General features: G+C 41.3%; 1 protein-coding gene across 2 annotated transcripts in view; it reads right to left on the bottom strand.

Annotated features, from left to right (window-relative positions):
- LOC109906294 (S-arrestin-like) overlaps nucleotides 1-14,475 on the bottom strand; it is an 80,001-nt gene that overhangs the window by 1,257 nt on the left and 64,269 nt on the right. For both annotated transcript variants that reach the window (XM_031790349.1, XM_031790348.1), the window contains exons 9-14: nucleotides 1,571-1,655; nucleotides 1,409-1,481; nucleotides 1,064-1,201; nucleotides 867-944; nucleotides 713-727; nucleotides 464-516 (exon numbers count right to left, since the gene is read on the bottom strand). In XM_031790349.1, coding sequence (XP_031646209.1) covers nucleotides 464-516; nucleotides 713-727; nucleotides 867-944; nucleotides 1,064-1,201; nucleotides 1,409-1,481; nucleotides 1,571-1,655 — 442 coding nt within the window. The remainder of the gene's footprint in view (nucleotides 1-463; nucleotides 517-712; nucleotides 728-866; nucleotides 945-1,063; nucleotides 1,202-1,408; nucleotides 1,482-1,570; nucleotides 1,656-14,475) is intronic.

The following is a 14,475-nucleotide window of genomic DNA, read 5'->3' as shown; positions in this document are numbered from 1 at the left end:
AGAAGAGATTGTCTCCTCTCTATATAGGCCTAAATGTAATCTGGATGGCGTATTAGGTATGTGTGGACATTACAAAGCTACTTGTAAGCTTGTCTACACAGCAGTGGGGTCACTGGGGTGGATTTAGTAATAAGAGGAATCAGCAATAAGACAAGCTGATTAAATACATTGGCCTCTGAACACTGCTTGAAACGGACTGCAAAATGTTCTAATAGAAGCTTGACAGTGATTGTAAGGTGTGCAGTAGACAGTTATTTAAAAGGCCAGAAGATTTTCCAGACTATGTGACCTGTCCAGGGAAAAACTCCCAGCCCTAGTCAGTCATCAAGGGCTCTGAGAGGGAATGCATGGAGGGTGATGAAGGGAGAGTGAAGGGTGGTGTAGGTGGAGAGCTTTGTGAAAGACATAGTGGACATTGTGGACATAAAGAGAGAGGCTGGGGATTAAGAGGCCCTGAACTAACCTGGCTCAGGTTTAGGATGCATGAGTCGGAATGGGACCTCCACTGCAACCTCACTGGAACAAAAAATACATTCACAAAAATGAGAATAGGTATGACAGAAACTTTATTTTTTATTTATTACTGACTGAGTGACTGCAATGTAAAAAAATAAAATAATGAATACTTCGTAATACTTTCACCGAAAAGATGAGTAAAAAAAAAGCCTGTGGAACCAGTTACTTAATCATATTTAGTTGAAATCAGACATACCTAGATCCCACCATCCTTTTGAGAATAGATCAGGAAAGAAGGTGATTAAATGAAGATTAAATGAAGTGGTATTATTTAGAATATTTAACACAGGAGCTTAGATTATGTTATGGTAGATATGCTATAGCTAGCTATAGAAGATTCACATACTCACCCAGAAGCATTGAGCCTAACCACCACTTTGTAGGACACAAGCATACCCTGCACTTCCTTTAGGACTTCCTCCTTCACACTGCAGGCAGGAGAGAGGGGGAGGGGCAGGTCAGAATATTAGAGATCTTCTGCTGCAGTCTTGTAAATGTAAACCAGTGTGAGATCTCAGAGCAGCAGAGCGTAGTTATGCTCACTCACATGCTCGAGGAAGCCAGACAGGTGTCCTCATGCTTCAGTTTCCCATCCAGAGCAATGCCTCGTCTTTCCTTGTTAGCGGCCAATAGAGGAATTAGGGTGTACACGTTCTTCAGGGTTGTTCCAGGGGGCACTGTATCTCTGTGGGGAAACATAGGAAGACATTGCCTTATTTGTGATTCCACCAGCTTGATGATGCAACTGTATTTGACCAAAAAACTAATCACCAGCAATAAAGGTAGCATAAAGAGAAAATCTACACAGAGGTAGAAAGTTATTCAATGGGGAATGTATTTTATTAAATCCAATTAAATTGTCTGAACAAGAGACTGATTGATTGATACTTACGAGGTCTCTTCTAGGGCAACTGCCCTGACATACTTGTCATTGGAATAAAGTACCACGTTGGTCACCTGCTCCACTGTAGAAGGAGGCAGGCAGAATGAACATATATAGTAGGTCACTTCAAAACACCACACCGCCAAACAACAGCAACAACAACATTCTCACCTGCAACAGTGATGTCTTTCAGTGATCTGCTGGAGCTGTTGTTGATGTAGACACTGACCTTGATTGGTTCACCATGGTAGTGTGTCTGCAGGTAGAGAGAGAGGAAGACACAGACCAAGCCACTATTAATAGAGGAATGAGGGTCACAAGCAAGTCTCAAATCACAAGGTTCGTGTCTCAAGTCGAGTCCAAAGTATAACGGGTCAAGTCCAAGTCGTTTATTTTAAGAGCAAGTCAAGTCGAGCCAGATGTGCCCTTTAGCAAGGCACCAAAATCAACACAAAAAATTGCGTCAGGGGTGCTGCACTGTGGCTGACCGAGTACTCCAAGGTTTGAAAGCAAAAGACACATTTTCGTAATCTGAACGGAAAATATAAGTATTCTTCTTCTTTGCTGGAATTGTGGATGCAGAGACTAATATTCCATAAGATCAACGTAATAGTATCATCAGGGGCGGACTGAACCAACAATTCAGGCTGGGGATTTGACTCCATCCCAGGCCACCCTGTTCACGCAAACCACTAGAACGCTAATTTTGTAGGCTAACCCTATCTGTTGATGTAACGGGTACCAAACTAGTTATACATTTGGCCACTATGTTCATCTGGGAAGAAAGTTATCCACATAACTGCAAGTATAATATGAAAGTCCAAAAAACATGCCTCTGTACAAAAGCTTTAACTCACAGCAAATGTTCTTTCACACTTGTCAGCCTGTTAAGGAAGAGTCATAACATAGCTACTTCAGAGTAACCAGGAAGTAATTACCACTAGTAGCAATATAATTTCAAAAACTTGCCATGATTGTCGTCCATGTTTTCCAAGTTATATGCAGCTTTGTGTCTGTGTCCTGTAGCTCACATTTACCAACAACTAACTACATCAATCACACGTTCCATGTCCTGCCTCCTCTTTCTGACCTGGTCTCGTTGAACTGACATTTGCTTATCTCTCAGAAGGGAACAGATGTCTGCTTTGCTGGCTCTGAGGAAAAAGGCTTCTGCACTTTCTCTATGGGTCTTGCTTCTCGCATGTTCCTGTACCCTCTCATGGGCATGTTTCCAGGCCTGCATGCCTCCTTTGATAAATGCACTATCACTGGCTGAAGGTTTTGCGAATTCAAGACATACTGAGCAGAACAAGGAGTGAGTTAATTCATTGTATGTCAGACATTTTCTGTTTGTGCCATCTTTGGAGTGGAGCATATTGGGAATGAGTCTGAGGGGTTTGTTTTCGGTGGTACTGAAAAAATAAGTCAAAATCCTTGGACTGATGGGCAAAATAATCAAATGGATTTTCAGTGCTTTCGCTATGCCTTTCTATTTTCAATGTATTGGGCTCTGAACCTCTCTCTCTCTGCACATCTGGTTGCTCTGCAGAATGAGATTAACATTGTAAATAACCTAAACTTAAACTTGTATTACTTGTGCAGTCATTGATTGTATTCCCACCGATTACAGTCCTACTGATAATCTCATAAATAAAGCACATATTAATCTAAAATCATAGCCTCCATGTTTAGGTTTGTGCTCTTAAGTTGTAGCTGAAGGTTCCTGCTCTGAGTCTGACTCTGAACTGACCACCACCTCCAGTTCTGCAGGAGCACCTGAAGCTCTAGTGATGCTGCTGCTTCCTTCTCCACCTTTGCAAAGAACATACTCTATTATCATATTCACTATCATTAGTGTATCAGTAGGCAACATGAATACAGCTCTGGAAATTTTTTAAAAGAGTGGTCTCTTAATTTGGAGTTGTCTCTTAATTTTTCCCAGAGCTGTATGTTATTGTAACTTGTAATGCTGGTACTAATGGTGCTAATGATCTTTGTCATTGCCTGTGCTGTGTCACACAGACTACTACTGTGTTAGGTTCATGGATGCATTATGGTTAGCTTACTGTAGCCTGTTTCGCTGTACAGTGTATGTGCACCTTCCCTAGCTTATGTGGCATGAGTCATGACCGAATACTGGCAAGTCCATAGTCTAGGTTTACTATTTTGTACTAGTTGAAACATATTGCCTTCAATGTCATATTATGATCGCTATGTTGCACTCATTGCTATGATATAATTCCTCCACAAAGACGTGCAAACGGTTTAGTCTACCGGCCGTTGTGCCACTATTTTTAGCTAGGCTACTTAGCTAGCCATGCTGGGTGTCGTGTGTGTGTGTCAGTGTGTGTGGTTTAGCTAGTGTTTTTGACTGACCTGGTCCCTTACTGGTGAACATGTCGCTTATTTAGCTGCATCTGTGGCAAAGGGCCTTTCTCTTTTTTATTCTCTCCCTCTCTGCTCCACCTTTCCTCTTCTGGCTGTTCATTTCGCCGTGCGAATTGTCTAAAATGTTATTCGTAGAGAAGCAGGTAGACCGTTGCTATGTGCGTTGCGGAGAGACCAGATGTCATTTTTGGTGCGCACACCATTTGACGGATTTCTCAACTCATTCATGCTAGCTATATTATTGCTGGTCAAGTTGACTATTCACCGCAGGCCAAAACGACCCTCAGGCCTCCGGGAAATGTCCCGGTGCTCCCGACGCCCAGTCCGCCATTGAGTATCATGCATATTTTGAAACTATATGCTAAACATGGAGTAAACAATGGAGCAATAGAACAATGGAGCAATAGAACCTAATATTTAGTGCTATGATGGGGTAAACAGTTGTACAAAGCTCCTGAGGTATGTAGGTACAGTCTATTCGGAAAGTATTCAGACCCCTCGACTTTTTCCACATTTTGTTAAGTTACATCCTTATTCTAAAATGTATTAAATAAAAAGAAAATCATCAATCTACACACAATATCCGATAATGACAAAGCAAACAGTTTTACAATTTTTGGGGGCAAATGTATTACAAATAAAAAACAGTTATAACTTATTTACATAAGTATTCATGCCCTTTGCTATGAGATTTGAAATTGAGCTCAGGTACATCTTGTTTCCATTGATCATCCTTAAGATGTTTCTACAACTTGATTAGAGTCCACCTGAGGTAAATTCAACTGATTGGACATGATTTGGAAATACATACACCTGTCTATATCAGGTCCCATAGTTGACAGTGCATGTCAGAGGAAAAACCAAGCCATGAGGTCAAATACATTTTATGTAGAGCTCAGAGAAAGCATTGTGTTGAGGCACAGATCTGGGAAGGTTACCAAAACATTTCTGCACTATTGAAGGTCCCCAAGAACACAGTGGCCTTCGTCATTCTTAAATGGAAGAAGACTCTTCCTAGAGCTGGTCGCCCGGCCAAACTGAGCAGTTGGGGGAGAAGGGCCTTGTTCAGGGAGGTGACTAAGAACCCGATAGTCACTCTGACAGAGCTCTAGAGTTTCTCTGTGGAGATGGGAGAACCTTCCAGAAGAACAACCATCTCTGCAGCACTCCACCAATCAGGCCTTTATGGTAGAGTGGTCAGGGTTGAGGGAAAGATGAATGTAGCAAAATACAGAGATATCCTTGATTAAAACCTGCTCCAGAGAGCTCAGGTCCTCAGACTGGGGCAAAGGTTCACCTTCCAACAGGACAATGACCCTAAGCACACAGCCAACGCTGGAGTGGCTTCGGGACAAGTCTCTGAATGTCCTTGAGTGGCCCAGTCAGAGCCCGAACTTGAACCCGATTGAACATCTCTGGAGAGACCTGTATATAGCTGTGCAGCAATGCTCCCCATCCAACCTGACAGAGTTTGAGAGGATCTGCAGAGAAGAATGGGAGAAACTCTCCAAATACAGGTGTACCAAGTTTGTAGCGTCATACCCAAGAAGAGTCAATACTGCAATCGCTGCCAAAGGTGCTTCAACAAAGTACTGAGTAAAGTGTCCGAATACTTACGTAATATTTCATTTTTATTTTTTATAAATTAGCAAAAATTCCTAAAAACCTGTTTTTGCTTTGTCATTATGGGGTAGATTAATGAGGGGGGAAAACGATTTAGTAAATTTTAGAATACGCCTGTAACGTAACAAAATGTGGAAAAAGTCAAGGGGTCTGAATAGTTTCCGAAGGAACTGTATATTCTTCAAGAATAAAAAGGTACAGATGTCCTATCTTAATTTGACCAGTTTCTCACAGCAGGAAAATAATCCTGCAGCAACAGGACATGTGAATTATTATGTAAATTATAGTTAATTGACATTTTTGTAGGGATTTATATATTTTTTGTTAGGGCAAATCAAGTCTGACATTTTAAAGTGTAAATTACAAACTTTAGAAGCCTTTTTAAAACTTGAATACACTTCAAGTTTGCATTTCCTGCGGCAAAGAATCTGGGAAAAGAGTGATCAAATTAAGATAAAAACATCTGTAAACAGTACATCATTAATTCAAATGTAAAAATTGCAAATTGAACCTTTATGGTCAGGGCGTGACAGAGAGCTGTTTATTCTCTATGTTGGTTGGGTCGGGTGTGAGTTAGGGTGGGTTATCTATGGGAATTGTATATCTATGTTGGCCTGACATGGTTCCCAATCAGAGGCAGCTGTTTATCGTTGTCTCTGATTGGGGATCATATTTAGATTTTCCCATCATGCTTTGTGGGATCTTGTCTATGTATAGTTGCCTGTGAGCATTATTCTAGCTTCACGTTTCGTTTGTTTGTGTTTGTTTGTGTAGTTTTTGTTTTTTTGAAGTTTTCCATTCCAAAATAAAGGCTGGAAACATACCACGCTGCATCTTGGTCTACTCCTTATAACGATCGTGACAACCTTTAAGGCACTAACATTTTTGAATGAAACTACTTCCGACATCAACCATAATACAAATTGTTTAAAAAAAGGTTATTGCAAAAATGTCATTGAAGTAACTAAAAGGAACAGGTTACAGTGTAATGCATGCAATTCTTTGACATACCTATGACATGCGGTAGCTGTGCTGACTGTATGTTGGTGTGTATAGTAATCTGTATATAGTGTATGGTGCTATGCTAGAGTACAGCAGCATACCACCCTGCATACCACTGCTGGGCTTTCTTCTGAAGCTAAGCAGGGTTGGTCCTGGTCAGTCCCTGGATGGGAGACCAGATGCTGCTGGAAGTGGTGTTGGAGGGCCAGTAGGGGGCACTCTTTCCTCTGGTCTAAAAAAAAATATAGATATATCCCAATGCCACAGGCACTCTTTCCTCTGGTCTTAAAATATCCCAATGCCCCAGGGCAGTGATTGGGGACACTGCCCTGTGTAGGGTGCTGTCTTTTGGATGGGACATTAAATGGGTGTCCTGACTCTCTGAGGTCATTAAAGATCCCATGGCACTTATCGTAGGGGTGTTAAGCCCGGTGTCCTGGCTAAATTCCCAATCTGGCCATCAAACCATCACAATCCCCAGATAATCCAACAATTGGCTCATTCATCCCCCTCCTCTCCCCTGTAACTATTCCCCAGGTCGTTGCTGCAAATGGGAACGTGTTCTCAGTCTACTTACCTGGTAAAACAATGGATAAAAAAATAGTAGGATATACTGTATCTTTATCAACCTATGTAATTGTAAAAAATTGACCTTGTAGTAGTGGTAAGGGCACGAAATCAGCAGAAGGAAAAGCAGTTTGATGTACTCAGAGTGTCGAGTTATTGACAGGTCTTGGTGATCCAATGGTGAAAGAGCCATATCATACAAAATATACAAGTAGATTTATCAAATATACACCGGCAATAGCCCAAAAGAAATAGCCTCTGTATCAGGCTTAACTTGTCCTATCAGAACAGACACTGGTATAAGGCAAGACTGTACAGCCTCCCCTTGCGAAATCAAATTGAACATGTCTAACAGGAGCTCAAACAGGTAGGCCCACAGAATATAAGCACTTGTAACCCTAGGACCATACAATTACCCAATTCGCAATTACAATCAATAAACTGGTTCTACAGTGTAAAAGGCCATTTCCACATCTACTGTTACATTGCTACGCACATTCGTCTGAATCAGATGAATGATTATTCATTATTTCAACACCATGCATACATGGAACAATAATTGTATCTTGTTCAACGTTCTGGCTCCAAAGCATTGAGCGCAGGCTATGTAGCCTAGTTCTATGCAACTTGAGGCACGCACGCTCCTATTACGCACAACAAAACTGACAGAGACATACAGTAGGACACAGTCACACCGAACTCCTTCGAAACCTGAGAAATATTAACAATGGAAACCATACAAGGTACTAAACGATATCATAACCGCCATCGATAAAAGACAGTACTGTGCAGCCGTCTTCATCGACCTTGCCAAGGCTTTCGACTCTGTCAATCACCATATTCTTATCGGCAGACTCAGTAGCCTCGGTTTTTCTGATGACTGCCTTGCCTGGTTCACCAACTACTTTGCAGACAGAGTTCAGTGTGTCAAATCGGAGGGCATGCTGTCCGGTCCTCTGGCTGTCTCTATGGGGGTGCCACAGAACGCCCTGCGTTCTTGTGAATGTTGACCTGTTTAAAGGTCTTACTCACATCGGATGCGGAGAGCGTGATCATACAGTCTTCTGGAATAGTTGGTGCTCTCATGCATGTTTCAGTGCCATTTGCCTCGAAGTGAGCATAGAAGTAGTTTAGCTCATCTGGTAGGTTTGTGTCACTGGGAAGCTCTCGGCTGTGCTTCCCTTTGTAGTCTGTAATGGTTTGCAAGCCCTGCCACATCTGACTAGCGTCGGAGCCGGTGTAGTACGATTCGATCCTGTTACTTGACAACGGCAGCTCTAGTTTTTAGCTCAGTTCGAATGTTGCCTGTAATCCATGGCGTCTGGTTGGGGTTTGTACGGTCACTGTGGGGACGACATCATCGATGCACTTATTGATGAAGCCAATGACTGATGTGGTGTATTCCTCAATGCCATCGGATGAATCCCGGAACATATTCCAGTATGTGCTAGCAAAACAATCCTGTAGCTTAACATCTGCTTCATCTGACCACTTTTTATTAATCTAGTCACCGGTGATTCCTGCTTTAATTTCTGCTGGTAAGCAGGAGTCAGGAGGATAGAATTATGGTCAGCTTTGTATGTGTCTCTGTGTGTGGAGTAAAGGTGGTCCAGAGTTTTTTCCCCCTCTGGTTGTACATTTAACATGCTGATAGAAATTTGGTAAAAAGGTCCCTGGTTAATAACAGTGCCGTCTGGGTGAGCGTTTTCTTGTTTGCTTATGGCGGAATACAGATCATTCAATGCTGTCTTAGTGCCAGCCTCTGACTGAGGTGGCATGTAAACAGCTTTGAAAAATACAGATGAAAACTCTCTAGGTAGATAGTGTGGTCTACAGCTTATCATGAGATACTCTACCTCAGTTGAGCAATAGCTCGAGACTTCCTTAGTCTCCTGCCGGTACAGCGTATAACCAGCTAGCTGTATGTTATGTTGATAGTGTTGCCACGACTCTGTGAAGCATAATATATTACAGTTTTTTATGTCCCAATATTACAGTCTTGAATGTCCCGTTGGTAGTTTAATCTTGCGCCTAGGTCATCTATTTATTCTCCAAAGATTGCACGTTTGCTAGCAGAATGGAAGGAAGCAGGGGTTTATTTTTCCTCCTCCTCCTCCTCTTCAAGCAGATCACGGGGATCTGGGCATGTTCCCCAGAAAGCAGTATATCGTTAGCGTTGGGCTCGTAAGACTCGTTAAAGTAAAAAAAGGATTCTGCCAGTCCGTGGTGAGTAATCGCAGTCCTGATGTCCGGAAGTTATTTTCGGTCATAAGAGATGGTACCGGCAACATTATGTACAAAATAAGCAAAAAAACCTAGTTACAAAAAAACACAAATTAACAAACAAAAGAACACAAAATCCATTGGATGTAGTGATCACAATATAGTAACCATATCTAGTAACACCAAAGTTCCAAAGGCTGGGACTAATATAGTGTATAAGAGGTCATACAATACGTTTTGTAGTGATTCATATTTGGGGGACTGCTGTTGCATGTAGAAAACACTACAAGAAACATACAAGGTCCAATTCCTCATTAAGCCCTTGGGGGTGTAGAATCTTTAAGTGGAAGATCCATCGGACTTCACACTGGAGAAGGCAATCATCCATATTGCGGCATCTGCGGCTTGAGAAAACACGATCAATGGCACAGAATGTAAGATCAGTCACAGCACGATTAGCCTCATGAAAATGTCTGGCCACTGGTGATTTTAGGTAATTTCTTCAGATGGCACTGCAATGCTTGTTGATGCGTAAAAGCCAATTTATGCTTGATCTGATGAATGTGGTCGGAGGCTTCATATGAAGGGTGTAACGCAATCGCGGAGCCTTCGGAGGAACAGATCGGCCATATCAAGAACTGTACCGCATCGCTGTGAATCTCTCAATGCGGAGAGCTCTGTATAGCTCCTCATTGACAAGCTATAGGACAAAATGCTCTCTCCATACAATTTGCGCTGCACCCTATCCTATAGCTGTACAGCAATCTGTTTGCTAGCTCACCCGACCTGTGTTGATTGACATTTTGCTTGTCCAATCAGAGGGGCAAGTCTGCGTTTCACTAGCTAATTTGTTGCATTTTTTTGTTGCAAGGGAGACATTGAGGCAACAATCTCTGGCTGCATGCAGAGTAATCCACATAAATGCTGTGCCACAAAATTATTAACAAAACATTGCAAAACCTGGCCAGATACATTTTTTTGTCATTGGTCTTAAGTCAAAGTCGTCTCTCAAGTTATTTTATTTTCTATCAAGTCGAGTCTCAAGTCATCAAATGTATAACTCGAGTCAGACTCGAATCCAAGTCATGTGACTGAGTCCACAACTCTGGAAAGAGAGAGTGAGAGTGGCAGACAGACAGAGACAGTTATGACAGTTTCATTAGGTTTTGGTTTCATTTTCATTTGAAGAGTTTGATTCCAAAACACTATATATCCATTTAAAATAGCTTTTATTGTTTTAAAGAACTTACGTAAGAGACCGGTGTGTTTTTTCACCACCTTTTCAATGCATGGGGTTGCCCAATGGCATACATGTATTTGTTTGAAATCTATCACAACGGTTTCATTTCAGAGAGAAAAATAATACGGTTTTGTTGCAAAACCCTATAAACCCTTTTACACAGTCAAATGTGACAAATAACTAAAAAAAATTATAAAGAACTGTACAAATTATACATGTATGACATCTATATACAGTACCAGTCAAAAGTTTGGACACACCAACTCATTTAATAGTTTTTCTTTATCTTTTACTATTTTCCACATTTTAGAATAATAGGGAAGACATCACAACTATGAAATAACACATATGGAATCATGTAGTAAACAAAAAAAGTGTTAAACAAATCAACAAAAAAAAATCTATTTGAGATTCTTCAAAGTAGCCACCCTTTGATTTGATGACAGCTTTGCACACTCTTGGCATTCTCTCAACCAGCAAAAGCCTTGAAGGAGTTCCCATGTATGCTGAATTTGTTCTAAAATGAATTGCCTAGTTAAAAAAAATTAAATCCTTCACTCTGTGGTCCAACTCATTCCAAATCATCTCAATTGGGTTGAGGTTGGGTGATTGTGGAGGCCAGGTCATCTGATGCAGCACTCAATCACTCTCCTTCTTGGTGAAATAGCCCTTACACAGCCTGGAGGTGTGTTTTGGGTCATTGTCATGTTGAAAAACAAATTATAGTACCACTAGGCGCAAACCAGATGGGATGTCGTATCACTGCAGAATGCAGTGGTAGCCATGCTTGTTAAGTGTGCCTGCAAAGCACCCCAACACCATAACACCTCCTCCTCCATGCTTCACAGTGGGAACCACACATGCGGAGATAATCCGTTCACCTAATCTGCATTTCACAAAGACACGGCAGTTGGATCCAAAAACGTCAAATTTGGACTCATCAGACAAAAAGACAGATTTCCACTGGTCTAATGTCCATTGTGCCTGTTACTTGACCTTTGTAAGCATTTATTTGGACTGAAATCTGAGGTGCAGTTAACTCTAATGAACTTAATTATCCTCTGCAGCAGAGGTAACCATCCCTACCTCGTCACAACACAGCTGACTGGCTCAAACGCATAAAGAAGGAAAGAAATTCCATAAATTAACTTCTAACAAGGCACACTTGTTAATTGAAATGCATTCCAGGTGACTACCTCATGACGCGGATTGAGAGAATGCCAAGAGTGTGCAAAGCTGTCATCAAGGCAAAGGGTGGCTACTTTGAAGAATCTAAAATATATGTTATTTCATAGTTTTGTTGTCTTCACTATTATTCTACAATGTAGAAAATTGTGTCCAAACTTTTGACTGATACTACAGTATATGCATATATTTTTTTATGAAACAATACAGTAATATAGGGCTACTTAATGTTAGATCCCTTACTTCAAAGGCAATTATAGTCAATGAACTAATCACTGATCATAATCTTGATGTGATTGGCCTGACTGAAACATGGCTTAAGCCTGATGAATTTACTGTGTTAAATGAGGCCTCACCTCCTGGCTACACTAGTGACCATATCCCCCGTGCATCCCGCAAAGGCGGAGGTGTTGCTAACATTTACGATAGCAAATTTCAATTTACAATAAAAAAATGTGTTTTCGACTTTTGAGCTTCTAGTCATGAAATCTATGCAGCCTACTCAATCACTTTTTATAGCTACTGTTTACAGGCCTCCTGGGCCATATACAGCGTTCCTCATTGAGTTCCCTGAATTCCTATCAGACCTTGTAGTCATAGCAGATAATATTCTAATCTTTGGTGACTTTAATATTCACATGGAAAAGTCCACAGACCCACTCCAAAAGGCTTTCGGAGCCATCATCGACTCAGTGGGTTTTGTCCAACATGTCTCTGGACCCACTCACTGTCACAGTCATACGCTGGACCTAGTTTTGTCCCATGGAATAAATGTTGTGGATCTTAATGTTTTTCCTCATAATCCTGGACTATCGGACCACCATTTTATTATGTTTGCAATTGCAACAAATAATCTGCTCAGACCCCAACCAAGGAACATCAAAAGTCGTGCTATAAATTCACAGACAACACAAAGATTCCTTGATGTCCTTCCAGATTCTCTCTGTCTACCCAAGGACGCCAGAGGACAAAAATCAGTTAACCACCTAACTGAGGAACTCAATTTAACCTTGTGCAATACCCTAGATGCAGTTGCACCCCTAAAAACTAAAAACATTTCTCATAAGAAACTAGCTCCCTGGTACACAGAAAATACCCGAGCTCTGAAGCAAGCTTCCAGAAAATTGGAACGGAACACCAAACTGGAAGTCTTCCAACTAGCTTGGAAAGACAGTACCGTGCAGTATCGAAGAGCCCTTACTGCTGCTCAATCATTCTATTTTTCTAACTTAAAAATTCCTTTTTGATACTGTCGCAAAGCTAACTAAAAAGCAGCATTCCCCAAGAGAGGATGGCTTTCACTTCAGCAGTGATACATTCATGAACTTCTTTGAGGAAAAGATCATGATTATTAGAAGACTCCTCTTTAAATCTGCGTATTCCTTCAAAGCTCAGTTGTCTGCACAACTCTGCCAGGACCTAGGATCAAGAGAGACGCTCAAGTGTTTTAGTACTATATCTCTTGACACAATGATGAAAATAATCATGGCCTCTAAACCTTCAAGCTGCATACTGGACCCTATTCCAACTAAACTACTGAAATAGCTGCTTCCTGTGCTTGTCCCTCCTATGTTGAACATAATAAACTGCTCTCTATCCACCGGATGTGTACCAAACTCACTAAAAGTGGCAGTAATAAAGCCTCTCTTGAAAAAGCCAAACCTTGACCCAGAAAATATAAAAAACTAAATCGGCCTATATCGAATCTTCCATTCCTCTCAAAAATGTTAGAAAAGGCTGTTGCGCAGCATCTCACTGCCTTCCTGAAGACAAACAATGTATACGAAATGCTTCAGTCTGGTTTTAGACCCCATCATAGCACTGAGACTGCACTTGTGAAGGTGATAAATTACCTTTTAATGGCATCAGACTGAGGCTCTGCATCTGTCCTCGTGCTCCTAGACCTTAGTGCTGCTTTTGATACCATCGATCACCACATTCTTTTGGAGAGATTGGAAACCCAAATTGGTCTACACGGACAAGTTCTGGCCTGGTTTACATCTTGTCTATCGGAAAGATATCAGTTTGTCTCTGTGAATGGTTTGTCCCCTGACAAATCAACTGTACATTTCGGTGTTCCTCAAGGTTCCGTTTAAGGACCACTATTGTTTTCACTATATATTTTACCTCTTGGGGATGTCATTCGAAAACATAATGTTAACTTTCACTGCTATGCGGATGACACACAGCTGTACATTTCAATGAAACATGGTGAAGCCCCAAAATTGCCCTCGCTAGAAGCATGTGTTTCAGTGGATGGCTGCAAACGTTCTACTTTTTAACTCGGACAAAACAGAGATGCTTGTTCTAGGTCCCAAGAAACAAAGAGATCTTCTGTTGAATCTGACAATTAATCTTAATGGTTGTACAGTCGTCTCAAATAAAACTGTGAAGGACCTCTGCGTTACTCTGGACCGTGATCTCTCTTTTGAAGAACATATCAAGACCATTTCAAGGACAGCTTTTTTCCATCTACGTAACATTGCAAAAATCAGAAACTTTCTGTCCAAAAATGATGCAGAAAAATTAATCCATGCTTTTGTCACTTCTAGGTTAGACTACTGCAGTTAGTGCTAAATACGGCTGCTAGAATCCTGACTAGAACCAAAAAATGTGATCATATTACTCCAGTGCTAGCCTCCCTACACTGGCCTCCTGCCAAGGCAAGGGCTGATTTCAAGGTTTTACTGCTAACCTACAAAGCATTACATGGGCTTGCTCCTACCTATCTCTCTGACTTGGTCCTGCCGTACATACCTACACGTACGCTACGGTCACAAGACGCAGGCCTCCTAATTGTCCCAAGAATTTCTAAGCAAACAGCTGGAGGCAGGGCTTTCTCCTATAG

Source organism: Oncorhynchus kisutch, linkage group LG15 (assembly GCF_002021735.2).
Source record: "Oncorhynchus kisutch isolate 150728-3 linkage group LG15, Okis_V2, whole genome shotgun sequence".
Lineage (NCBI taxonomy): Eukaryota > Metazoa > Chordata > Actinopteri > Salmoniformes > Salmonidae > Oncorhynchus > Oncorhynchus kisutch.
The sequence above is the reverse complement of the archived record's forward strand: the minus strand, read 5'-3'. Positions and strand labels throughout refer to the sequence as shown.